The following is a 25,724-nucleotide window of genomic DNA, read 5'->3' as shown; positions in this document are numbered from 1 at the left end:
AAGACCAGACTAATGCCTCTATAATTACGACACTCACTCTTGTCACCTTTCTTATACAGTGGTTTAATTAAGATTTTTCTAAAACCGTTAGGTACTTCCCCTTTGTCAAAAATCATATTAATTTATGAGCACTTTTCAACTACTGCGGGTTTGAATTTGGCTCACTGTAGATGAAAAATTAAAACGAAATTAGCATATAAATTTTGTCAAAGTATCTCCCCCCATGTAAAGTTTCCTCTGGAAAGTTCAGCTCCAGAAACCACCCCCAAGAAAGTACTAGCAAGGAAAATTTCCCCCGGACAATTCCATTCTAGCTGAAAATTACAACAGGGAATTTTCTTACGGACAATTCCGGACAAAGTATGGGTGAGATAGGGGGGAGGGGGCGGTTTCCCATCAATTTTTTTATTAATTTAAAAAGGGCAATAGAACTTTCAATTCACATTCAAATGATCCCTTTCTCGATATTCTAGGACTATTGATTCGATGAAATAACCCCTTGGGAAAAAAACATACGAAAAACAACAAACAAAACATACATCCGTAATTTTTTTCTGGAAAAAAAAATACAAAATTTGACATTTTTGCGGATAGGAGCTTGAAACTTTTACGAGAGATTGCTAGACAAACTTAATCCGATGGTGTGATCTCCATCAATAGTCCTTGACTTTTAAGAGGTGTTTCTCCTCTTTTTAAGTTTCCCCAACTTTTACAAGAGGGCTACCAAGAATGTGGGATTTCATGAATAATCCTAGACTTTTAAGGGGTGTTCCCCCATTTTCAGGTTCGTAGCTTTTGATGGATAGCAATAAACTTAATGAATCTTATATATTTGGATTCAAAATAACAAGCCAATTCTTTTGATATATCTACTGATATCAAAATTTCGTTTTTTAGAGCTTCGGTTACTATTGAGCTGGATCGCTCCATACTTTCAGTTAGTCAAGACGAACTGTTTAAACGTGACTTTGGTCACCTTGGTCTTTTTTTTCACTATTGCCCTACAAAGTAGCCTTTCTGTAGTCTAAGAAATATTATTATCATCGTCATGAGAATATCAAATTCTAAGGCATCAGTTCCTTCGTGAAATGCTAGATCCGTTCCGGCATCAGTTCCGTGTCAATACTAGACTTATGAAAATATATTGCTTCAAATTTACTGTCCATCCTCCTTTTGTATGAGAGTAAGGATAAAATAGTTAAGCCATATGAGATATCTTATAGGATCTTTGGCAAGAAAAGTGAACTCGGACAGCAAAATTCAGGTTACAAAGAGGGTCCCATAGTGGTACAGTTGGTTTTACTTTAGCTTGGTATAACAGTAGTAGTAATAGTATAAAAAGAATGCAAGTGCTATGTTGGCATCAGGTGGATTGGGGATGTAGTAAGTTGTAAGCAGTATCTGAACTATAATGCCATTTAAACTATTTGACTAGATTACTAATAAATGTATCAATAAATCCCTAGAGGGTATGAATACTATGCAAAAATATTAACAGCAACTCAGGCTATTATCTTCTCCCTCAAGTTCTCATTATCAGCATAAATCCAAAAATCTACAGAGAATCAATAAAACCAATACAAAATCAATACCCCAACATCAAAAACAGTCAAAAAACGTTACCCCAAATACACCCTTCAAAACTGTGCATAAGACACTGCTATCAGTCCCTTTTAGTAAATCCGTCAAAATTTAGTTATTTCTCATATTTGTACACATCCTCATAAATATAAAAAAGGACACTCCATTTAACAATTGATAATAAATATAACTAAAAAATGCTTTTGAAGTGTAAAAGGAAGGGGGACTTGAACTCCTTTTCTCTGGGTATGAAAATCCTGAAGTTTAAATAATTGAGCTACCTCGGAATACTTTCTTGATGATAACTCTTCGTTGTGACCTTTGTTCTACTCGTTTTGACAAAACTCCAGCACTTATCCATCTTACCCCTCAAGCTCTCAATAATCAACTGACTTTTGATATAAGATCCAAAACATTAACATTCCATAACCTAAATATATACCTTGAATTTGCTGCCAGGTTTTAAACTTTTACCTTTTGTTTTTGCCCAGATGAAGATCATCCTTAAGCTTCTTTAAAAGTTCCGACATGTTTCAAGATCAACATAGAACTGAGCCAATTTTCTTATTTCTAGTAGCTTTTAATTTTCTATCTCTCTAATTTCTAAGGCGTTTGTTTAGTTTACAAAAGTTTCTCATTAAGTTCGATAAGGCATGACGTATCATTTTATAATGCGTCCTTACTTTATTCTAGGGACTATTTACTTTTTATATTAAACTTGTACCAAATATGGTAAGATGTTAGACACTAAAACTCTGCAACCAGTGCCTTCAACAAAAGAGAGTAGGCTCAAGAGATTGAAGATTGAAGGTTCTATTTCTGTTTAAAAGACTCAAAAGTTATCAAGGGGCAACCAGCCCTCCCCCCTTCTCCCCAAATATATCCGTTCAAAATTATTAGCACAGTTGCCTTTACGCATGCTTTCTCTCCTTACCATCTTTTTCAAGATTAAGTAAAAACAAAAAAACAGGTTTTAGAACTGACAGTAAGGAGCAACTTTAAAACTTAAAACGAACAGAAATTATTTCGTATTGGACAAGCTAATGGACTCAACGAAAGAGAGTAGCCTAGCAAACGCTTTTTCCTAGTTTAAATTACAAGCCTCCGGATATTTAAGACCTTCTATTGTTAAGTTCTGGCAAAAAGTACTTTTTTTATTCAGTAAGGTAAAATACTGTTTTTCAAACCATTTTATGTAAGTCAGGACCCTAAAAAAGAGTATTCATAGGAAGTGCAGCAGACGCTTGCTGTGTTTGCTTCGAACATACTGATAAGCGTTGATCTAAAAGGTTCAAAAGAATAATACCCGATCCATACTAGTTCAACACCTATCGACAAAAACAGATACACACGACGTCAAAAGTATGAAGGGCTGGAGAAAAATTAGAAAAACAGCTTTTTTAATCTCTTTCTTTCTCCCTCTTTCACTCTCCCTCTCTCGATCTCTCTCCCTCTCTCTCTCTCTCTCTCTTTCTCCTTCTCTGTGGGTATAGGAAACTCCTACAGGCGATTCGGCATAGAAAGGAATCATTGGAGATACCTAAGGTTTGTCTTTATAAAGAACTAAATAAAAAAACAAGTTTTTTTTAACTGCAAATAAGGAGCGACATTAAAACTTAAAACGAACAGAAATTATTCCGTATATGAAAGGGACTGTCCCCTCCTCAATTCCCTGCTCTTTACGCTAAAGTTTTTTATTCTTTTAAGAAGTAGAGTTGTGAGAAAGCATCAAACTTTAGCGTAAAGAGCAGGGCGTTGAGGAGGGGACAGCCCCTTTCATATACGGAATAATTCCTGTTCTTTTTAAGTTTTAGTATCACTCCTTACTTTCAGTTAAAAAAAAACTTGTTTTTTTTAAATTTAATTTCTGAACGTTTGTGAATTAATGCAGGTTTTGATAATGATTTACAGTACATGAATAATTAAAACAAAAAGTGCATATTCATTTTACTTTTTTTGGCTAAATGGATTTCTCAAAGTTTTGTTCGGACGATTTTGCGAAAAAAGGAGCGGGGATGGGGCCTGGTTGCCTTCCAGTTTTTTGGTTACTTAAAAATGCCACTGGAACTTTAATTTTATTTAAGAACGTTTTTATTAGTAATAAATACACAGAACTTACTATTAACTTATGTAACAAACTTCTATATTCGTATATTTTTATTACATAAATGAGGGGGTTCACCCCCTCGTCGATACCTCGCTCTTTACGCTAGAGTTCAAGTTTTGTTCCAATTCTTTAAGAATGATCCCTGAATCACAAAGGCCGTTTAATTAAAAGAAATAGCTCTTTTGAAATTCACACCCTAACCACCAAACAAACCCCTCCGAAAACGTTTATTTACTTCCCAATAACCAATACTATATGTAAACAATGGGCAGAGTTTACAACTTGGAGCCCTTCCTCCGCGGACTGTGGGGGGTTTAAGTCGTCCTCAGAGACACAGATATTGGATAAATCAATTATGCTGAGCCAAATGGCTAACTCAACGTCTTGATCCGGTGACTTTGGGAAAAAATGAGCGTGAGAAGGGGCCTAGTTGCCCTCCAATTTTTTTGGTCACTTAAACAGGGCTCTAGAACTTTTAATTTTCGTTAGAATTAGACCTCCGCGTCATTCTTGGACCACCTGGTTGATACGATCACTCCTGGGAAAAAAAAAAACAAAAAAAAAGAACAATTAAACACGCATCCGTGATCTTTCTTCTGGCAAAAAATACAAAATTCCGCATTTTTGTAGATAGGCGCTTGAAACCTCTACAATGGGACTCTGATACGCTGAATCTGATAGTGTGCTTTTCATTAAGATTCTTTGGCTCTTAGGGGGTATTTCCCCCTTATTTCAAAAATAAAGCAAATTTTCTCAGGCTCGTAACTTTTGATGGGTGAGACTAAACTTGATGAAACTTATATATTTAAAATCAGCATAAAAAAATAATTCTTTTGATGTATCTATTGGTATCAAAATTGTGTTTAATAGAGTTTCGGTTACTATTGAGCTGGGTCTCTCCTTACTACAGTTCGTTACCCCGAACTGTTTGATAATATACCTGTTTAAAGTATTACGATTCGGACTATAATCAAGCCTATGCTTTCCTATCGCTACAAATGGCAATTTTTCCCCACTTGACACTCTTTCTCGAAAGGTGTTCTTTTTTATTATCGATTACTATTGGTTAGAGTTCGTTCTTTGCTAGTTTGCAGCTGCCGCCACAACGATGGTATGATCGGCGCCGTCGTGACCTTTAGCCACTGGTAGCATAGAAAGAGGACAGAACAATGGTAAAACTTCTCCGCAAGCTAGGTTTTATGCTCAGTGAGAAATTACGATTTCCAATTTATGCGAAATACGGTATTTCTAAGGTTCTGATAGACCTGGAGGTGAAGGATTTGTACCAACACTCGGAAAAGATTCAGAACTAGATCCAAGCTTTCGACGCAACTTCAAAACCATAGCAATTCTCCACAAGACGGCCAATTTTGCTTATTGGAGTATGTCTGCTCAAGAGTAGATCCTTCCCACATAAACTGTATCTCATGAAATGTATCTCATATAGATTTGAATCTATGTAGATTTGAATCTGTATCTTATATAGAATATGAAGGAAAGACACATGCTAACGTCACTCTATCTAGTAGTCAAGACAGTGTCACGGAAAGAAAGCGTTCTGCCCACAGACTGAAGTCTGAAGGGAGGTTGTTTTAAAATCCTGTCAGCAGAGTACACAAAATCTCAACAGAGGTTATTTCAGAGTTCTCTCAATAAAGAATGTCTTACCGGAAGTAGATTCTTTCACAGCCCAATTGAACCAGAAAATCGATATATGTTTTTCACCAATTTCAAATTTACTTGCGGTCGGCACAAATATTGATGTCCATAGTTAGTCGAAAAACACAACTATGTCTTTTCTGCAGTTGCCGTGATCCTGAAAGTTTGCTTAACATCCGAGAGCTCGTGCACTGCCAAATGCCATAACTATCCAGAAGTTGGCTCATCTAACTTGGCACGCGATCATTCTCAATTTGTTAATAAACCAGTCAATACCCGTGTATTAGCCGGATCTGCTCTTACAGGATCAACTTTGCCACCCGACACTAGTTTCTAGGTAAGCACCCTGCGTAATTTACCAGTTACATGGGAAAAATACAATTGATTTCTACAAGAGAGGTGGCTAGATTCTGAGGAATGTCGCAGTAAAATAAAGATTAATCTTCTCAAAGATAATGCTAAGTCAGGTCCGTAATTGATGAAACCTCTTACCTTTAATGATAAGACTTCACAAGGTAGAGAGTAAGTATTGGAAACGATGACATTTACTTATTGAAAATTGTATATAATTTATCCCGAGAGCTAAAGTAGTAGCACTAGGCTTGGTATCTGGAAAAGTTTCGTCTTGAATAAAGCAGGTCATAAAACTCATGAACTATTTGAATTACCCTTATTCCATGCCTATCTACCTTAGTTAGGCTCTAGGATGTATGAATGATAGATTATCTATCTTCAAGTGAAGTGACATAACTTTTATATAATTCTAAAAATAACTTATGCCAGCTATGCCTCTCACTCAGACTATCTGTCTTCTGTAAAAAGGATTCAGCGTTTTTTCTGATGAATAACTATAAAGTTCTGTGTAACTATTAGCATTCATAAATGAAGGTCTTTTAAGAAGAAAGTTAAGAGTGTGGTCTTAGGAAGGGTAGAGGTTATGTTGACCAGATTTTTACCCTTAGTTTATAATTAAGAAGAGCCTAAATCTTTTATGGTCTTTTATGACGAATGAATTGGAAGGAAGGATTTAAAAGAAATTGGAACTCCATTGGATGAGATAAGTAATGAAGATTTGGATAGATTCGAGGGGGGACAGCGTGATCAACTGTTTTAGGGTCAGGCGGCTTTGCGCTGCAATGAATTGCTAGTAGTAGTATTAGTAGCGATTTTAGTTCTCTTATAAATGTAACTCTGTAAATTAACTGCTAAGCCTTAAAGATTAGTCGCTTTGTAACAAAGTCCCAAATTGTGCTATATTCATATCATTTCACAATAGAGTCCAATTCTTCCTGAAAGGAAGACAGATCAATAAGTTCTGGATAGTAAGACTGAAGATGTCTGAACTTTCCTATTGTCAGGACATACAAACAATGTTCACCAAAAGGGGGTTGGCGTCATTCTTTCTCAAACCACTTAAACGTTACTGATCCACATCCTTCTGTATAGGAGGGAATTGCGACCATCCATCCAAAAGGAACCATTGAACATCTCTTATTCGTCTCGATATAGGCTCCATATCTTGATCGAAACAAAGATAAACAGTGTTTCAATAGGTGAAGCAGATTTTGACCCTTACCAACTTGATACAAGATACAACTTGTATCTTGATACAAGATAACCTTAGTATATCCATTCCCTCACAATTCCAGGAGAGACTGAACAGTTGGCCGAACTTGCCTCCTTTGCAATACTAGAGATCCCAAGCGACATCTTTGGTAGAAACACTAATTATAAGTAAAACCTTGATCTGCGAAGAGTTTATATGGCTATGCGACGAGAAACACTTTACAACGACGAATTTGACTGAAGTAGCCATGACACCTACAAACATCTCAAAAGGAAAGTTGAGTGAGAAAGTCAGAAACGAGATTTCTCTTGCAGGTGCGCCTAATAGAGTAATAGAAACGATGTATTTTCACTAAGACCATTCAGAACTATCTCTTACTATGGCTTAAATTTGCTTCTATTAACAACCCTCGGTGGCATAAATAATAATAGTCTTGGCTCAAAGAGACGTGGCATTTTCACTTAGAACCTCTTAGAAATAAATGAATGCAAAAATATGTTTCTTTTTTCTTGCAGGTTCGTCTAATAGAGCAATAGAAACGATACATCCTTTACATTATTACATCCATTTTTACATTATACATCCATTATTTTTAATCACAGTAACTACTATTGCATTTTCTATGAATCTTGACATGGTGCTGGGCATACTCCCCCCAAAAGATTTCCTCTCCCCTCTGTAAAATTCCCCTTAAAAATCATTATTCCCCCAAATATTCTAATCACATACTCAATTCAGCTGTCAAAGGGAAAACATGACGAATAAACATAATGAAGAAAAGAGGAAATTATGAAATATTCTACCTACATAATAAATATACAGAGAATATACGATGTTGAAAATTCTAAGTATCTAATTTTACATTTTTATTTCTTTTATTTTTTTTTCAGGGGGGAGGTTGAGTTATCACAGTAGAGTAAGATAAAGGTTACAGAAAATAATTTGAGAATACAAAGTTAGTGGTAACTGTAGAGGGGTTTCCCTGTGATGAAAGTCCATAGAAATAACAGGCTGGGACTAAGAAGTACGAATGACTTCCCATGGACTTGGTCTGGCACCGATATTATGATACAGGATACCAGTTCACTCCTTGCGAGAGAGAACGCATCCGCTTCACGAACATTAGAAGGTTTTTCCGTCTGGAGTACCTTTAAGGTCCATTTTTTGTCCTTTTTTAAATTTAATTTAAATAACGTAGAGTCAAACTCTTAGTCAGTGCCAAAAAAATTTCAAATTCACAAGACTCCTTATTTCAAATAGCCAAGCAATAGTTTAAATTACGAGAGTTTCCAAAGACTTACCAAAATATGTTAAAAAAAAGCATCGGATATCATGCCAAAATGAAACAAATATCTACACTGGAAATAGCTTTTAAAAATGGTAAGGGGATCATATATTTGCAAAATCCTTGCAATTGAAAGGTTGAGGTCAGCATAGGTTTTTTTAAGGGGTGAAAGAAAGAGGCCAGAGACTAACTGAGGTACAACAGTACTTTTGTAGCCCTGGAATTCAAAGCATGAAGCATGGTTCATGTTTCTGGAAATCCAAGAATATCCTGAAAATCTGATAAGCTAATGTAACCTTGTCCCTGAGAGTTTCAGATCTTCACCAAAATGTTAGTTCTCGGGAGCCTCTAGGTGAATCAACTAAAGGTATTGCATAGGTCAGAAGGAATGGGGCGGAGGGTACCCACTTTGTTCCTTCTTAGACGACCTTTATAGGTGCCCTCAAAGTAGTCCATGGACTTGGCAAAATCAGTACCAATCTCCTTTGGAGATCTTCGAAAGCTGAAACAACGTCACTGATATGAATAAATATCAGAGATGGCATCATCCGTACCTCTTTACTACTCCTGGAGCCCATACACCTGAACTTTTCTATACACGCTCTGACACAGGTGAAAAAAAACTTCTATCTCCGCTGGAGGAGACGTCAACTCTCAGACGTTAATTTACGTAGATTCAAAATCCACCATCACTGACTCAGAGGAGGGGCATTTCAATTTCTTGTAAAATTTCTTATGAAGAAAAGAGTGGATGGTGTAGAGCTGATAAAACTGCAATAGTGTAATTTTAAAGGTCTCCTCTATAAATGAATAATCGGACCTGCGGGGGTTTACATGGGTTCCGAAAACAAGCAACTGATGAGAACCACCTAGAATACTGAAAAAGCGGAAAATTCTCCACATTGTCAAATTTTCGAAGATAATACAGTTCCTGAATGAAAAATTTTCCGCTGGGGAAGGGGAAATTTTCAACGGGGAAAACTTTTAGGGGGAGTTTTCTGGGGGGAATACGCAGGATCCCCCTTCAAACATCTTGAAGGCGGCAAATGATTAAAAGGCTATCAATTATTTTTTGGTTGGTGGGGGCTGTGGAAAACTGCAGACTGTAAATAAATATGGCTTCTAGCTTAGGAAAACCAGCCTGGGATTCTCACCTCTTTTCTTTGTATACAGTACCAACGACATCACTACGAAAGAAACGAAGTTAACCATTCACTCAGCTGAATAAACAATCCTTTGGTCTAGATTTGACAACTGTCGAATGAAAACGATTTCTCCTAAATGATTGTTTTAGAAAAGTCAATTTAGATAAATAGAACTGCAAGCTTTGGCTGTCATGGAGAAAGATCTTTCGTTTGTATTTTCGTAGTATGTTAATGTAAAAAGTTAGTCTAAGAATAGCTAGTCTTTCTCATGGACAAGAAATAAATAATAGCAGATACTTGTTGTGATTTTCACCAAAAAAGCTGTCGACGTATCTGAGACCGTACTATTCCTGCCGTATTTACGGCAATCGCGTGACGAAACTTACTGTCTTGTTTAGAACGTTGTAAAGAGATCATGGTCGCAGCGTCAGATGCCATCTATTAAAGAATGAACTCTGGCCTCAAGAACCCGAAAATTTAAAATAATATTTTAAATAGCCCTTATTTCGGTTAATCTTAATGGCGGAGGTTTATTGCAATTAATTTATTTATCGAAAATTAGTTTATGGGTATTTCGAGAATGGGCCTGAAACTTTATTGCATGATTTGAATCCCAATAGCTGAAAGCCCTATATATGAAAATTATAGTCCCCAATCTTCAGCAACAAGGGAAATCACATCTTCGCAAAAGAAGCAGTTATGTATTCCTTTATCCCTTTTTTCTGAAACAAGACGATAAACTTTTTCAACAAGACACAACTAAGTGATAACTATGGATTCTGGTAGGAACGTCTGATTCATATCATACTTTTAGAAATAAGTAATTTCTTACACCACTCGGCCCTTCCATTTACAGAATTTAATAAACAAAAATATATAAAGAGTAAAACGGGTATAATATATAAACAAAGCAGTGAAAGAAAAAATTTATTTATTCCACTGCTTTATTTAAATATTTTACCCAATTTTCTCTCTACATTTTTATTTAATAAATTTTGTTCTTTCCAAAATATTCCAAAGAAATCCAGAAAATAAATGAATAAACAGCAGTGCTATAAGGCCAATGGCAAATGCTTAAATCTGATGTTAAAGGTCAATCCTAAACATCTTAAAACAACAATGATAAAGAATAACTAAAAGAAAAAACTGAATACCTGAAAAGCCAAATAGGCTAAGCATGTGAAGACTAAAAAGCAATGAAAAAAAATATCAGAGACTAATACCAAATAAAATTCTAAGTAACTAACACTAAAATTGCGAAAATCTTAGGCGATTAGTAGCAAATGAAATGGGAGGTATTCTGCCTAGAAGTTCGTATTTCATCCTAAATACCAACAGAGAGAGAAGTTATCAAAAAGCTGAAAAATAAACAAAGGCTAAATAAGCATAAAGCCAAAAAAAACCAACGCACTAATACCCCGTAAAAAAAAAAATAGATTTTCAAACACGAATAAATAAAATATCCAAGGAACAAGCTCTGAAGGTAAAATATTATAATTCATTTATAGCCTAAAAGCCTCTTTAGGTAGAATCTTTACTAGAATTCAAAACGGTACCGTGCGTTCAGAATTTTCATGAAGAACCGTCCAAGCCGAGTGGTTAGTGTGCTAGACTTGAAACCCGTTGCCCATGAGGACGGGGGGTGTGAACCCTGATGCGGTTGTTTATTTGGTTTGAACGAGGGTTAGTGGTGTGATTCTGTAAGCTCAGCCAGAGAAAAGAAGATATAAAGAAAAGTTGAATAGCAAAGGTGTAGGGCTTGTTCATTGCTGAAAAGAGTTTGGAAGCGTAGCAAGATGAGTAAGCAAACTAAGATTGCAACACTGGAAGGAATCGCAACGACTGTGGTCATATTTCATTTTGAAATATGGTCGCACGAAAGCCCAAGGAAGATTTGTTAACGATTTTCCAGATAAATTGCCGTATGATGATCTTGGATACTAGTTCGACTAACCACCTTTCAAGCTAGACGAAAAGCGCGTTTTGATCCCACCTTCTGGGCTGCAACGAAAGCAATGTTATGATTGCTTGTCATTTTTTACGGTATAAAGGATACCAGATTACCAAAGATTGTGCTTTTTAGCCATCCATCTGGGGTTAAATAAAGATCAGGTCGTCTCAGTGCTGCCAATTGCTTGGTCTAAGTAGCGCCGCCTAAAAGTGAAAATGCGCTGAATAAACGATTTTCCCCACAAAAATATGCCGATTCGTAAAATCCTATACGCAACCACCTCAAAAATCGCCAAAATGGCGAAAATGCGCCATATCTGGCCACTCTGGATGGTCTCCGAACGTTGTGAGAAGAAAGGAATTGAAAGAAATTGTAATTTCATAAAGTTTGGATAGGTGGAAGCTGAGGAAAAGCGTATGCAGTTGTGTTGGCCTCTGGTGCCTCGACTATACAGTGAGCTGTTAGTGGTAGTAGTAATAGTGGTATACGCAGTGCTATTTTTTTTCAAATCCCAAAGCAAAATTTTTGTTTTTATTGTGAGGTTTCCTGTTTATCAATAAATGCTAGTCTGTTTATCTGCTGTAGTCTTACAAATATATGTTACGTTTATATAATGTCTTTCGTTTGAAGTTTAAAATTTGTTCTTTACTTCCCTCGGAGAGAATTCATGTTTTCGTTATTTTTTTTAGTTTTTGTTTTTTTTTTTATTTTGTTAAACTATTTTTTAACACTTTAAATCAAATTTTGATTGAAGTCTCAAATCAAGACCAACTGTTTGAAAAAAAAACAAAAAAAAAAACACATGAATAGTAGAAAATGCTTTTAAGTATTCCTGAAATTTGAAATAAGCGTAAGACTTTTTTGACAAAATGAGTCCTTTGTCATGTGCAATATTTTCTGTTTAAATCCAGATGTAAAACCATTGTCACTTAGTCTTTTTTTTCTCGGAGAACATATAAAATAAGTCATCAGAGATGACGTCACTTTTCTTAATGGCCGGAAAATTATGTCAACAAAGCGGAAGCTTGGAATACTTTAACAAAACAATACAAGGACTACAATGACACATAAAAATCTCATTTGCAAATACTTTGATGAAAGCATGGATTACAAAGACGTCCGAGATTTTTGTTCGTGGGCGGGGGGCTTTTTTCGGGAGGGGGGGTACAAAAAACTTAGAAACACATCAAAAAATAATTATATGAATTTTGTTTGCATTTTTACGAGTCGAACAACATTTTTTGGGGGGAAGGGGAGCTTCAAGCGCGATAACACCCCGAATAGCCTGTGGCCTCGGTGGATGCTATGAAATCAAATTTGAAAGAGAAAGGAAATAGAATTCAATCAAAAATTTTATATTGGTTGTTAAATACACAATAATTTGCCTGGAAAATGAATCTTGTGAAGGTCTAAAACAGGAGTTCCAAAACGAAGGTACACACACCGCTAGGGAGCTGAAAAAATTTTCAGGGTGATTTTCAAACAAAAAATTCCACGAACTTTCTTAAAATGGCAGATTATTCTCTTTTGGTATTTGCCCAGTGAACAACTAACTGAAGAACTAAATGAATTAACTCTGTACCTATTCGGAATAAATAACCAGTGAAATACTTTTGAACTGTTATTGAAACTTGTTAGATAAATTTATAAACTTATATGTGATTACCGCTTAGGTAAATTTATAAACTTATATGGGATTACCGCCTAGGTAAATTTATAAACTTATATGGGATTACTGTTTAAGGATTATTTATGGATTTTGGCTCTGAGTTAGTATTCAGCACTACTAACATCCGAGTCGTGCATTGAAATACTTGGATTACTTGCAATTACTTGCAAATTTGTGGATTACTTGCCCCACTCAAAGATGAGTATTATTTATTCTTATTGCATTCATTCAGCCAGTGCGGATCATCTCATAATTGTGCTTATCGGGAACTTCTCTGTGGATATACCTTTTTTGCTTAATTGTTTTCGGACTGATGCCGAGTCGTGAGTGAAATTTGCTCATCATTGACAATTGGAATACCGGTACGCTCTATTATTGCCCAGTTTTGAACTTTGTTCAGCACAATCTCGATGAGGGGTCAGACAATCAATCGATTGTGAATTACGCCAGTGATTTTTTCCTGTATGAGGACTTTTTTGGCGCTAAAAAACGTTTATATAGCAATTGCTTCCCAGATGAGCCTGCTCTGCAGAAAATATTGATATTCTAGAGTTCGTGATCAAATCCCCCTCTGAAGTCCCCAGTATTCCGGCGTCAGCTTATTCTATCCTTACTGCCAAAGTCAACCAGTGCCTTGATCAGCTAAAATCGCTTGCTCACCTCAATAATCCAGCAACTTCTATAAATAGTTCTTTGGCCTCATATAGTAAGGCTACCAATCGCAAACCCTCGTAAGCCGCCGTTCTTAAATATCCGCTTCCAGAACTAACAGACCCCGATTCTCGCAAGGAAAAGCTTTAATTCTTTCGCCGGACATGACGGAATTATGTCGGTAAGGTCCAATTCGGTATGGAAAAGATGGGTTGTTGGCACGCGGGATAAAGTTTCCGCCAGTTCTCTCGCCGCAAATGCTGTTGTGAGCTATCCGAATATTCTTGCTAAAGTGATCGATCGCAAACCTCTCGGAGTCATTAGGGGACAACTCTGCTATTGCTGGTCTTGTTGAGGCCACCCAGATCGGCTCTTCTCATACATTCCGTTTAGAGTTCCTTGATTCTGCTGCTTTAAAATCTGCCATCGCTACAGATCTGCGCTTGGGTCACGAGTCCTTTCGAATATCGGAATACGAAGAACTGCGCCCAGGCGGTGTCTTAGATGCCAAAGTATCCATCATTCGTTAGCTCACTGCCCATGTGCTCCGAACGAAATGAAGTGCTCTAACCCATCAAAGCTCTCTGTGATTCAGTGTGATTGACATCTTAGCGATTCAATGTGACAGTACTGCCTTTATGAACGTTTACTTACCTTGTGATCGACAATCTATAGCATCGTTCACATACTTCGCTAAATGTGACTCCAGTTTAAAGTCTCTACTCGAAAATCTATATTTAAAAGACCTAAATTGGGCTTTAGTTGGTGACCTTAACTGTGACATTCTCGGTACCTCCGATAGAATCGAAGGTACTATCTTGCTAGAATCACTTCCTAGCAGATATCTCGTCGCATATACTAGCCTCCCATTCACGTATATTTATAACAGAGGCTGTTCAAAATCGAGCCTGGATTACGTGATAGCTTCCAGTTCCAGATTATTATCATCGATTGTTAGGGTGGACGAAGAGAATATTGATGATGACTACCTTTTCTTAGCTGTGATTTGTCCTGTGAGCTATTTGGCCAAACACTTTCAGGTCAGCCGAAGTGGCATATGAAGCTGAACTGGGATCGTGCTAATGTCCCCCTATACCTGGCTACGCTAACTGCTTTACTGTCAACCATAAAAGTGCCATATCACCTGCTGCAAACTTCGGTTTCCTCGCCTTCAGGTAGAGTTGACCTAAATTGCTATTATTATCAAATTGTCCATTGCAGTAAATCAGCTTCCAAGGCTGCAGTGCCTGTGGATAAGGTTTGGGTAGGTACTAGGACGCCTGTTTGGAACGGTTGATCCTGAAGTAAGACGTGCTAAGCAAAAAGTCGAATTTTGGCTGCGTATGTGGATATCATGTGACCGACCATCGTCCGGAGCTGTGTTCTCTGTGAAACAAAAGTGTAAACTTGAACCTTAGGCTGGTTTGAAGAGAGCACGCTTGAATGCATGTCCAGACCCCACCGATAAGTTCTCGTGGAATAAGGTTACTAACAGTGTGAAATATTTCCCCATCTGTCCTATCTTGTCTCCAGCTAGCTAATTTTGTCGATCATTTTATTGATAGTGAGAAATGTTCCCCATTTGCCCTATCTTGTCTCTAGCTAGCTAATTTTGTTGATCATTATGAGCTTGTGTTCAGTGTATTTAATAGTTTACTCCAGTTTTTTTATTATAAGTTGCTTAAACTGCTATTACCACACCGTCTCCTCCAGGCTCATGTACAGCCTGCAACAATGTCTGATGTTCGCCGGGCTTTAAGAAGAATTAAGCTTTCAAATAGCCTTGACGGTGACGGCCTTTCTTACCGATTTTTGCTTATGATTGTCCTGCTCTATTTAATCATCTACAAATACTTTTCCAGTCTTGCCTAGCACAGTCGCTTGTTCCTGATAGTTTCCTTTGTGGCCGTGTAACGTCTATTCAAAAGCGAGGCATGGACCCCACGTCATGTGCAAATTATTGTCCCATTACAGTATCATTTTTTTTGTAAGTAAGTTGCTTTAAGATTTATTACTACCAGAAATTGAGTCAAATTGTGATTTTACGCCTTTTCAGTTTGGTTTTCGGAAAAGTTTCGGTTGCTCCCATGCATATCATGTTTTAAGCCGGCTCATGAAAGATGCCGTAAAAACGGAAATGTCTTTATACTGTCTTACTGTTGACATTTCTGGGGCTTTCGACAATATTGTGCACTCTCAGGCTTTATTTTCCCTTGCGTCTTCAGTTGTTAATCCTTCTGTACTATGTTTATTGTCTTCTTGGTATTCAAAGTCTGAAATTCAAATTACCTCGAATGGCCAAATACCTGACCCTGTAAAAATTATTAAGGGAGTTCGGCAAGGTGCCGCGTTGTGTCCTATTATATTTAAATGTGTGCTTGTATCGTGCCTGCATCCCCGTAAAAGTTCTGTTTTTTACGGTAATATTGGGAGAAAAAGAAGCCCCCAGTGAGAGAAAGAGAGAGAGTCTTCAGTTGTTAATCCTTCTGTACTTTGTTTATTGTCTTCTTGGTATTCAAAGTCTGAAATTCAAATTACCTCGAATGGCCAAATACCTGACCCTGTAAAAATTATTAAGGGAGTTCGGCAAGGTGCCGCGTTGTGTCCTATTATATTTAAATGTGTGCTTGTATCGTGCCTGCATCCCCGTAAAAGTTCTGTTTTTTACGGTAATATTGGGAGAAAAAGAAGCCCCCAGTGAGAGAAAGAGAGAGAGAGAGAGAGGAAAACCTACAAAACCACACTGAGTCAAGACACACAAACAAAATAAAGACAGATATGGAGACAAAGAAACACCCGCTCAGACACACAGGAACAGAGAGAGAGACAAGGAAACGCCCACTCAGATACACAGGCAAAGAGAGAGAGACCAAACTCATACAAACACACAGGGTCAGACACAAAGGCACAAAATACAGATACATAGAGAAGCAAAAACCCGCTTGGACACAGAGGCACAGAGAGAGAGAGAGAGAGAGAGAGAGAGAGAGAGAGAGAGAGAGAGAGAGAGAGAGAGAGAGAGAGAGAGAGAGAGAGAGAGAGAGAGAGAGAGAAGCAAAAAGACGCTCAGAAACACAGTCACAGAGAGAGAGAGAGAGAGAGAGAGAGAGAAACGAAAATACCAATTAAAATACACGAACATATAAAGACAGACACACATACACGCAAGCATCCGCTCAGACACACAGGTACAACAGTGAAAGAGACAAAGAAATATCCGCTCAGACGCAGAGGCACAAAGAGAGAGACAGAGAGGCAAAAACACACAGAGTTAAGACACACAAACACGCAAAGAAAGACGGGGACAAGCAAACATCCGCTCAGACACAATGGCACAGAGAGAAAGAGAGAGAGAGAGAGAGGGAGAGAGAGAGAGAGAGAGAGAGAGAGAGGTGACGGTGACAAAAACACCTACAAACACACTGACTCAGACACACAAACACACAAATACAGACACGGGGACAGCAAACATCTGCTCATGCAGTTGTTTGTGCGAATAACAAACTTGCCACTCGGACACGCAGGTAATGAGAGAGAGAGAAAGAAAGAGAGAGAGAGAGAGAGAGAGAGGGAGAGAGAGAAACATATTCAAACACACACAGTCAAATATAATAAACACAAAAAAGAGAGACACAAAAACAGGTGAACATCCGGTCAGACGCAAGGACACAGAGAGAGAGAGAGAGAGAGAGAGAGAGAGAGAGAGAGAGAGAGAGAGAGAGAGAGAGAGAGAGAGAGAGAGAGAGAGAGAGAGAGAGAGAGAGACAGAGAGAGATAGAGAGAGCCAAGGTAACCGCGAGTCTGACACACGGACACAGAAAGAGAAAGAGAGCCAAGCTAACAGCCAGTCTGACACACAGGCACATAGATAGAGAGACAATCAAACAGCCACTCAGGCACAAAGGCACAGAGAGACAAAACACATGGTGTATTTAACACCACCTGACCATTGTTGTAAAGGTAGAACGGTGGATGTAGCGGAGAAGGGGGGTAAGCTCTGAGAAGCAATACTTACTTAACTAATCCTCCCCTAAAATTAAGTGAACATCACGATCGGAAAAAATTTTTTGGCTTCTCAGAATCCCCAAAAATTCTTTAGGGATTACATTTTTAAAGGGCAATTTTCGTGTTTGAAGAATTTTTATACACCAGTCAAACTTTAGGTTAGAAGCCAGGGGTGGTTGGAGTAAAATGCACTCATATGTATATTACATTTTATATGACATTCACTCGTTGAATATGATCTTAAACTAAATAAAAAAACTTTTTTTCATGGAAGTGGAGATTGATATTAAAAGATAAAACGAAAGCATAACACACTACATATGTGGGATTACTATCCTCTCAACCCCCCCCCCCTCCACACTCCACTTTTTACTTTAAGGTTTGACGTCTTCCCATTGACCCTTCAAGAATGAATGCTCTAATCGAAGAATATAATTTTCTTCATCATACCACTCATAACATCATTACACAAGATTTCATAATTCATGTTTGGTCTAAACAATAGCAGTTTCAGATTAAGATTTTATATGGTAATCAATCAATAAATAAACCAAGAATTGCAATATGGTGATATTTTTGGCGCTGATTTCTAGCCAAATTTTGGCGTGAAGAGTGAATGGTTGATGCGCTATTTTCTATCTATTTTTCGATTCTATCTATTTTCAGCTTTAATATCACTCTTGACCGTCGTCGGAATGTTTATTTTTATCAAAAGTTATTAATTACTAGCTGTTGGGGTGGCGCTTCGCGCCACCCCAACACCTAGTTGGTGGGGGCGCTTCGCGCCCCCCCGCGCGCGTAGGTCGTTACGCGCCATTGTAGTTGTGTCCCTGTGTCCCACCTGTGAATATAGATAAAAGAAAAAAGATTTCTCTTTTCGTTATAGATATATATGTTTTTAACTACGTAAAACTTGCGAATATACAACATTCTTCGATGTCCCATTGTCTGTGCATATAAATAGATAGTCAGGTTTACCGACTCTTGAACATGCAAGATAAAAGTGTCCATGGGAAAAACAATCCGTATTCAGATCTATACCTCATTATTCTAATGATTGTTATCCCCCTGTGCCCCCAGCATCCCCGTTGTAGTTCTGTCCCGGTCGTCATCTATATTCCCAGTATCCCGGTCGTCATTTGTGTCCCAGTGTCCCAGTATGTAGTTTCTCTTTGAGCGTCCCGGTCGTCATTTATATTCCCTGTGTCCCTGTCGTCATTTGTGTTCCGGTGTCCCGGTCTGTAATTTCTCTTTGAGTGTCCCGGTCGTCATTTATATTCCCTGTGTCCCGGCTTTTAGTTTTCTTTTTCTCCTTTATTTTTCAGTTTTTTTCATTTTTTAGTTTTTTTTTCTTTTTCAGTTTTTTGTTTTGTTAGTTTTTTTATTAGTTTTTAGTTTTCATTTCTTTTTAGTTTATTTTGTAGTTTTTACAAAATAAACCTAATAAAATTTAGTTTTTTTAGTTTTTTTTTCTTTTTTAGTTCTTATTTTTTTACTTTTTTTTAGTTTTTTAGCTTTCCGGTGTCCCGGTCGTCATTTTTGTCTCGGTCGTCATTTGTCTTCCGGTGTCCCGGTCTGTAATTTCTCTTTCAGTGTCTCGGTCGTCATTTATATTCCCTGTGTCCCGGTCGTCATTTGTGTCCCGGTGCTTTGTTGATGGTGATTGCTAATCGAACATTCCTTGTGTCCCGGTCGCTTTCTCTTTGAGTGTCCCGGTCGTTATTTATATTCCCTACTAGCTGTTGGGGTGGCGCTTCGCCCCCCCAAGCCTCCCCGCGTGCGCAAGTCGTTACGCGCCATTGTAGTTGTGTCCATGTGTCCCACCTGTGAATATAGATAGATATATATATATATATTTTTAACTACGTAAAACTAGCGAATGTACAACATTCTTGGCTGTCCCATTGCCTGTGCATATAAATAGATTGTCAGGTTTACCGACTCTTGAACATGCAACATATAATTGTCCATGGGAAAAACAATCCGTATTCAGATCTATACCTCATTATTCTAATGATCGCCCTTGAGCTTTGTTGATGGTGATTGCTAATCGAACATTCCCTGTGTCCCTGTCGTCATTTATATATCCCTCTGTGCCCCCCGGCGTCCCCGTTGTTGTTGTTTCCCTATGTCCCGGTCGTCATTTGTGTCCCGGTGTCCCAGTCTGTAATTTCTCTTTGAGTGTCGCGGTCGTCATTTATATTCCCTGTGTCCTGGTCGTCATTTTTGTCCCGGTCGTCATTTGTGTCCCGGTCTGTAATTTCTCTTAGAGTGTCCTGGTCGTCATTTATATTCCCTGTGTCCCGGTCGTCATTTGTGTCCCGGTGCTTTGTTGATGGTGATTGCTAATCGAACATTCCTTGTGTCCCGGTCGTCATTTATATTCCCTATGTCCCGGTGTCCCTGTCGTCATTTGTGTCCCGATGTCCCAGTGTGTAATTTCGTCAATCAACAAACATGACGTCAGTCGACACACAAACATGACGTCACTCGACACACACACACACAGTGACAACTTATTTTTATATATATAGATTTATTTTTATCATCACTTATTTTTTATCACCAGGGGTGAAAACGGTTGATAAACTGTTTTCTATTTTGCATTGTTTTGTATCTTATGCTTTTGTCTTATGTCTTTTGTCTTTATGTTTAGCTTTTGTCTTTATGTTTTGTCTTTTATGCTTTTAATGACTGTTTAACTCTTTTGCAGTTAAGAATCTCATCTAGAACAGATGGTCAAAACTAGAAATACAAATTTTATAGCCCCAATACACATGGACACCTCCCTGGTAAGGAAACTCGGGTTTGATTTATATAACATCTAAAAATCATGAACGTTTTCATCAACCCACTGAAATGGCTACTGTTTTTCTTGTTGTTATTCCAATTATTCAGAGCTGCCATCTGTAGTGAGGGATTAAAGTGACCGAAAGCCATCAAAGTGGACTTCCGAACCTATGGCTTTTAATTTTCATTTCAAGACATTCAAAAAAAACTTTTCCAGATGTTTGGGCCATAGTTTTGGGCGAACTAATTTGTTGATTAAACTTCTCTGTTGGATCAAGGTCCTCTTAGCCAAGGAAATGGCAAATACAATTTTCAAGTTGATTGGAAAATAATATTTTTTGCTCCACTTTCGTATGACCCTGAGAATTTTTTTACAAAGTAGAGTCCTGTTACATTTCAGTACTTTAGTTTTTCGTCATTTTGTCTTTAAGCAACAGTAGCACCAATAACGTAAAATAGAAATATCAAGTCAGTCAGGAAAGCACTATGGGTCGTATCTAAGGCCCCTTTTCGGGGATTTGTGACTCCAAGCTACAATTTGTCTAGTAAAATAGGCTCACATTAGCCCAGGAACCTAAGAATGCAAGCTTCTGGGAAATTCAGCCATTCGGAAAATAAATTCCGTTTGCTCATTTTCGGCTGCATTTTGGGAGGATTAACTTTTTTTTACATTTTTTGTGAGTTGGGATCCGGTTGGGAATGATCCTTGCGAGTGATTTCACAACATTTCTTGGGAACGATCATTCGGATTATAGGTTGAACTAGAATAAAATCCATGAAACTGTCTGTTTTTTATGCACTTTTGAAAAGCTTCCTTTTCTAATTCTAAAGGGGGCTGTTCTTAAAAGATTGGGACAAACAGTTGAGCTTTAGCGTAAAGAGCAAGGCATTGAAGAGAGGGGCAACCCTTTTTTATGCGGAATAATTTCTGTTCGTTTTCAGTTTTAATGTTGCTCCTATTCTTACTTGGGAATTTCTTATCATAAAAAAACACACACCCCTTAAAAAGTCCTACTTGCTGAAAATCCCCAAGTAAATTTCATGCGGACAATTCAGCTGAAAAATTCTCTTTATCATACTTTCATTTGGAAGAGACTTTAATTTCTGATTTTTCTTCTCTATCACTCAAGAAATCTCCCTTTCCGTGGAAATTTTGTCCCGAAATCCAAACATGCTGAAAAGAGCACCTGTATAATTCCTCCAGAACATCCCGACATAAAAATCGAGTTGGCAAAGAGAAAGTGAGATCAATAAAAGAATTTGGTGTAGGAATTCTGTCGAATCTCCCCAGTGTAAAATCTGCCCTGGAAAGTTCACCCCCCTCCCCACGGAAAATTCTTCCTAGTGGAAACTGACTCCAATCACAAAATCCCCCCCCTTCTGAAAAATGTCTATATACTTCCAAATGACAAATCCTAGACGTAAAACATTGACAATTTTCATAACTTACAGGCCTCTTCTGTAGAAGTTTGATTGCAATTCCAGCTGGTGAACTGTTTTACTCTTGCAAACTCTAGAATAGTGGTTGAGCTTACCACCCTTGGAGCATGTTTTTCCCTTTGCAGGGCACTTGTTTCCACGGGAATACTGTCCACCACACATATAACATTCAGGATATTTGCTCACCGCATCGACTTCTTATTTGATAGCTGTCTTGTGCTCAGCTTCATTCATAGTTAGTAGTTTTGAAGCAACTTTTCTCTGATTTTGTCATTTCTTATACCAAAACTAGCCTGTCCCTGACCATTTCATCTTTTGAATTCCCAAATGAGAAGTCTTTTCCTTAGGTCTTGAGACTTGTTACATATTGTTCAACTGTCTCTACAGCATCCTGGTTCCTTTTGTGAAATTTGTACCTGGCAAAAATGGGGTTTGCCATTGGTTCCACGTAAGTGTCAAATTTTGCCAGGTATTCAGATACATTCTGTTCTGAGTCAGCAATTGTGAAGGTGTTGAATATATACCTGCCTTTTTCGCCAACCCATATAAGCAAGTATGAGCATTTCACAGTTTCTGCTTTACCACTAAGGAGGCCACTCAACATTAATTTCGCATGCTGCTTAAATCTATCCCATGCATGTTTCAAGTTTTGGGAATTCCAGTCGATCGTTGGTGTTGAGCAATGAACTGAATCCATCTTTACTTGGTTACTTCTGACACCATGTAGAAGTTTGATTGTTTAGTATAACCCAAGCACCTACAAAAGAAAAAGCAATATGTACAAGCAAGCAAGCAATCAATCAAGCAAAGAATTAATCATTAAAGGCACACTATAAATGAGACACTAATGCAAGCAAAGCAAGGTGAGTGTTCTTCATCTTGCCGCAGACTGTGAGGGGTCATGTTACCCCTAAGGACCTAGCTATTGGGTCTTTCAAATATGCTGACCAAATTGACTATCTCAAAATTTTTATCGGACAGCTTTGAAGAAAGGGGGCTTGGGAGGAAGGCTATTTGCTCTCCAATCTTTTCGTTCACTTAAAAAGGGAACTAAAAATTTTAATTTCTGTTCAAATTCAGCCTCTCCTGATCTTTTAGAAATATTATTGTGAAACGATCATCCCTGGGAAAAAATAAATAAAAAACAAGTAATCATGCATCTGTGATCTTTCTTCTGGCAAAAAAAAATATGCAAAATTCTACATTTTTTTTCATTTGGCGGGGTCAGGGGTGGGCAAATGCCCACCCCAGATTTTCCAGGGGCCCAAGCTTCCACCACAAAGGGCCCTTTGCCGGCCATAATAACCCCTTATGTCCAACACAATCCATTATGTCCAATTGATTTGAAATTAATGCACGCCTATTAACCAAAAAGCGTAATTACCTGACGACCCTTGGGGTAATTACACTATTTGCTATTAATCATTGTACACTTAGGAAGTAGGTTAGATACATAATAAAATTATCAAGTTCTGTCAAATGGCCATTTCCTAGATGATTATATTAATATTATAAATTCTGAATATTTGCAGTAATTTCTCAAAATTGACAGATTAAAATAGGTCAGTTCCTGTCAAATGTTTCGATGTTTATTTCCTTGTTTTATTGAATATATGCCACCGTTTTAGATTACTTGAGTCAGTTCTTATTCTGTTTCTGTCCTCGTCTTATGCACATTTACTGTATCGTATGTGTAAATAAACATTTTTTTTTCGAAACATAAACTTTATGAAAGTTAGAGACGCTTGACATCCTTTACCGGTCGAACCCCAGATTGTAGGCCAAAGCTACCATAAGACTCTAAAGACGAGAGCAAAGAGAGAAGTAGAAGACTTTACATCATTAAGCCTATTAACGTTTTAGTTTGGTTAATATAAAGGTATTAATAGCCATTAGCATTAGAACTCAAAAGATCACCAAGCATCTGAAACAATTTGTGACAACTCGGCATCAGTTGTTTGTTGAGGCCCAGAAAGCTACCGAACTGCAAGTTCTGGAGCTGGAAAGAAGTGCTGTCATACAATGGTCTTACTGGTATCGATCTATATCGAATGTTAAACTCCGATATGAATTCATTTTAGCTGTACTGTCTGCTGTAAGCGAGGGAGCCAACGGCGAAGCACGGGCATTGGCAGCTGGGCTCCAGAAGAAGATGGAATCGTTCCTTGTTGTCTTCCAGTTGCAGTACATAGAAGTAATTATGCGAGCGACTAACTCGCTGTCTCAGCAGCTCCAGGCCGTCGACTTGGTTATTTCCCGATCGCGCACCCTGATTCAGGTCACAAGAAGCGAACTCACCGACCTGCGTTCAGATGCTTCATTCGTATCGCTTTTCAAGAAGGCTAAAGAGTTTGCGACAGAACTCGAAATCGAAGTACCTGCTGTGAATGAACCCGCGACTAGACCCTCCTCTATTGGTCAGAAAGGACGACCTCGAAGAACTCAAAAGATCACCAAGCATCTGAAACAATTTGTGAAAACTTTGACGCTAGGAAAGAATTTCATCGAATCTGGAAATCGGACTACTACTTTGGTGGATGAAATGAAGCGAGAATACTTCGAAACTTTTGACCGTCTACTAGCCGAATTTGACAGAAGGTTCACAGATAACTTGCCAGTGTGGAGTACACTCGAAGCCTTGGATCCAAGCTCAACCAAGTTTATGGACACAGAGCTTCTCAAGCCTTTCTCTGCTCTTTACTCTCGAATCTCAAGGTGGTATTGCCAAGCGTTTCTTGCTCGATGTCCACATTCGGTTACAGTACATTTTCAAGTACACACTGGTGCTGAAAATGCGTTTTTACTTAGAATATTCGATCGATGTGCTGCCAAAACCCGCATTTTTTCTTACGCAACAGGAAGTGAGTCGGGGGGGGGGGGAGCAAGATGGAGTTTATGTCCACCCCAAGATTTAGCCCAAATGGCGCCTCTGTTTGTACATAGGAACTTGAAAGTTGCACAATAGAGTTCTCTGATGCCCTGAATCTAGTCATACGATATTGATTAAGATTATTCAACTTTTAGGGGGTGTTTCATACCTTTTTCAAAAGTCAGGCGAGTTTTCTCAGTGTCGTGACTTTTGATGGGTAACACTAAACTTGATGAGTCTTAAATGTTTGGAATCACCATAATAAGCTGTATCTTTTAATATCAAAATTCTGTGCCTTTACATTAGACCTATTTTTCTAATGGGATATAGTAATTTATAACAATTAGGCTCCAGTTTATTTTTCATATAGAAACGTCTGAGCTTATAAAGAGATAATTCTTCTATAAGAAATAGATTATTTCTAATTTCAATCCTATGATGCATAGGATTATCAGAAAATATCGGAAAACCTCTTTTTTATTCGTGCGAACTATTTGTTTTGCTATAGTAAGCTCTAAAACTACTTTCAAATATTCAAATGTATTTTTTTCTCTTCTTAAGAATTTTACCTCTGACATTTACTTATTTATCATTCATATTAAGTTCTTATCATTTTGTTTACAAATACTTTAAAATTTTATATTTACTTATTACACTACATTATATTCCTAATCTTATCACTTTTATTGCGTTTGAACACCAAATTCCTGTACTGATAGCTTTTGGAAATTACGCAAGAAATAAAGGAAATTTCTTTACAAAATAATACATTTTTAGAAGTCACATAAGGGGAACTGATAAAAATTTATTTTTTTATTATCTCTTATGACACAAATAGTGACATATTGTAATTTAAAAGGAACTAATAAAACAAACGTTACATGGCTATAGTCAGGGGGATTAAAACTTTAACGTATAAAAAATCCCTTCTTACTCACCCAAGAAATAATTTAAATAGTCTCTAGATTTAAATTTCAAGCACATTTCTTTCCATAAATACATACC

At 37.7% G+C, this 25,724-nt stretch overlaps 1 protein-coding gene across 2 annotated transcripts in view; it reads right to left on the bottom strand.

The window, feature by feature from the left end:
* Positions 1-2,210, bottom strand: part of LOC136034492 (four and a half LIM domains protein 5-like) — a 48,527-nt gene extending 46,317 nt beyond the window's left edge. Inside the window, exon 1 of one of the 2 annotated variants that reach the window (XM_065715708.1) lies at positions 2,056-2,210. In XM_065715708.1, coding sequence (XP_065571780.1) covers positions 2,056-2,111 — 56 coding nt within the window. In that variant the 5' untranslated portion in view covers positions 2,112-2,210. Of the gene's footprint in view, positions 1-1,862; positions 1,983-2,055 lie in introns of those variants that run through there. The other variant, XM_065715707.1, reaches the window with a different exon arrangement.
* Positions 2,211-25,724: the final 23,514 nt, after the last annotated feature.

This window comes from Artemia franciscana, chromosome 13 (assembly GCF_032884065.1).
Source record: "Artemia franciscana chromosome 13, ASM3288406v1, whole genome shotgun sequence".
Lineage (NCBI taxonomy): Eukaryota > Metazoa > Arthropoda > Branchiopoda > Anostraca > Artemiidae > Artemia > Artemia franciscana.
This window is presented reverse-complemented; position numbering and strand designations above follow the sequence as displayed.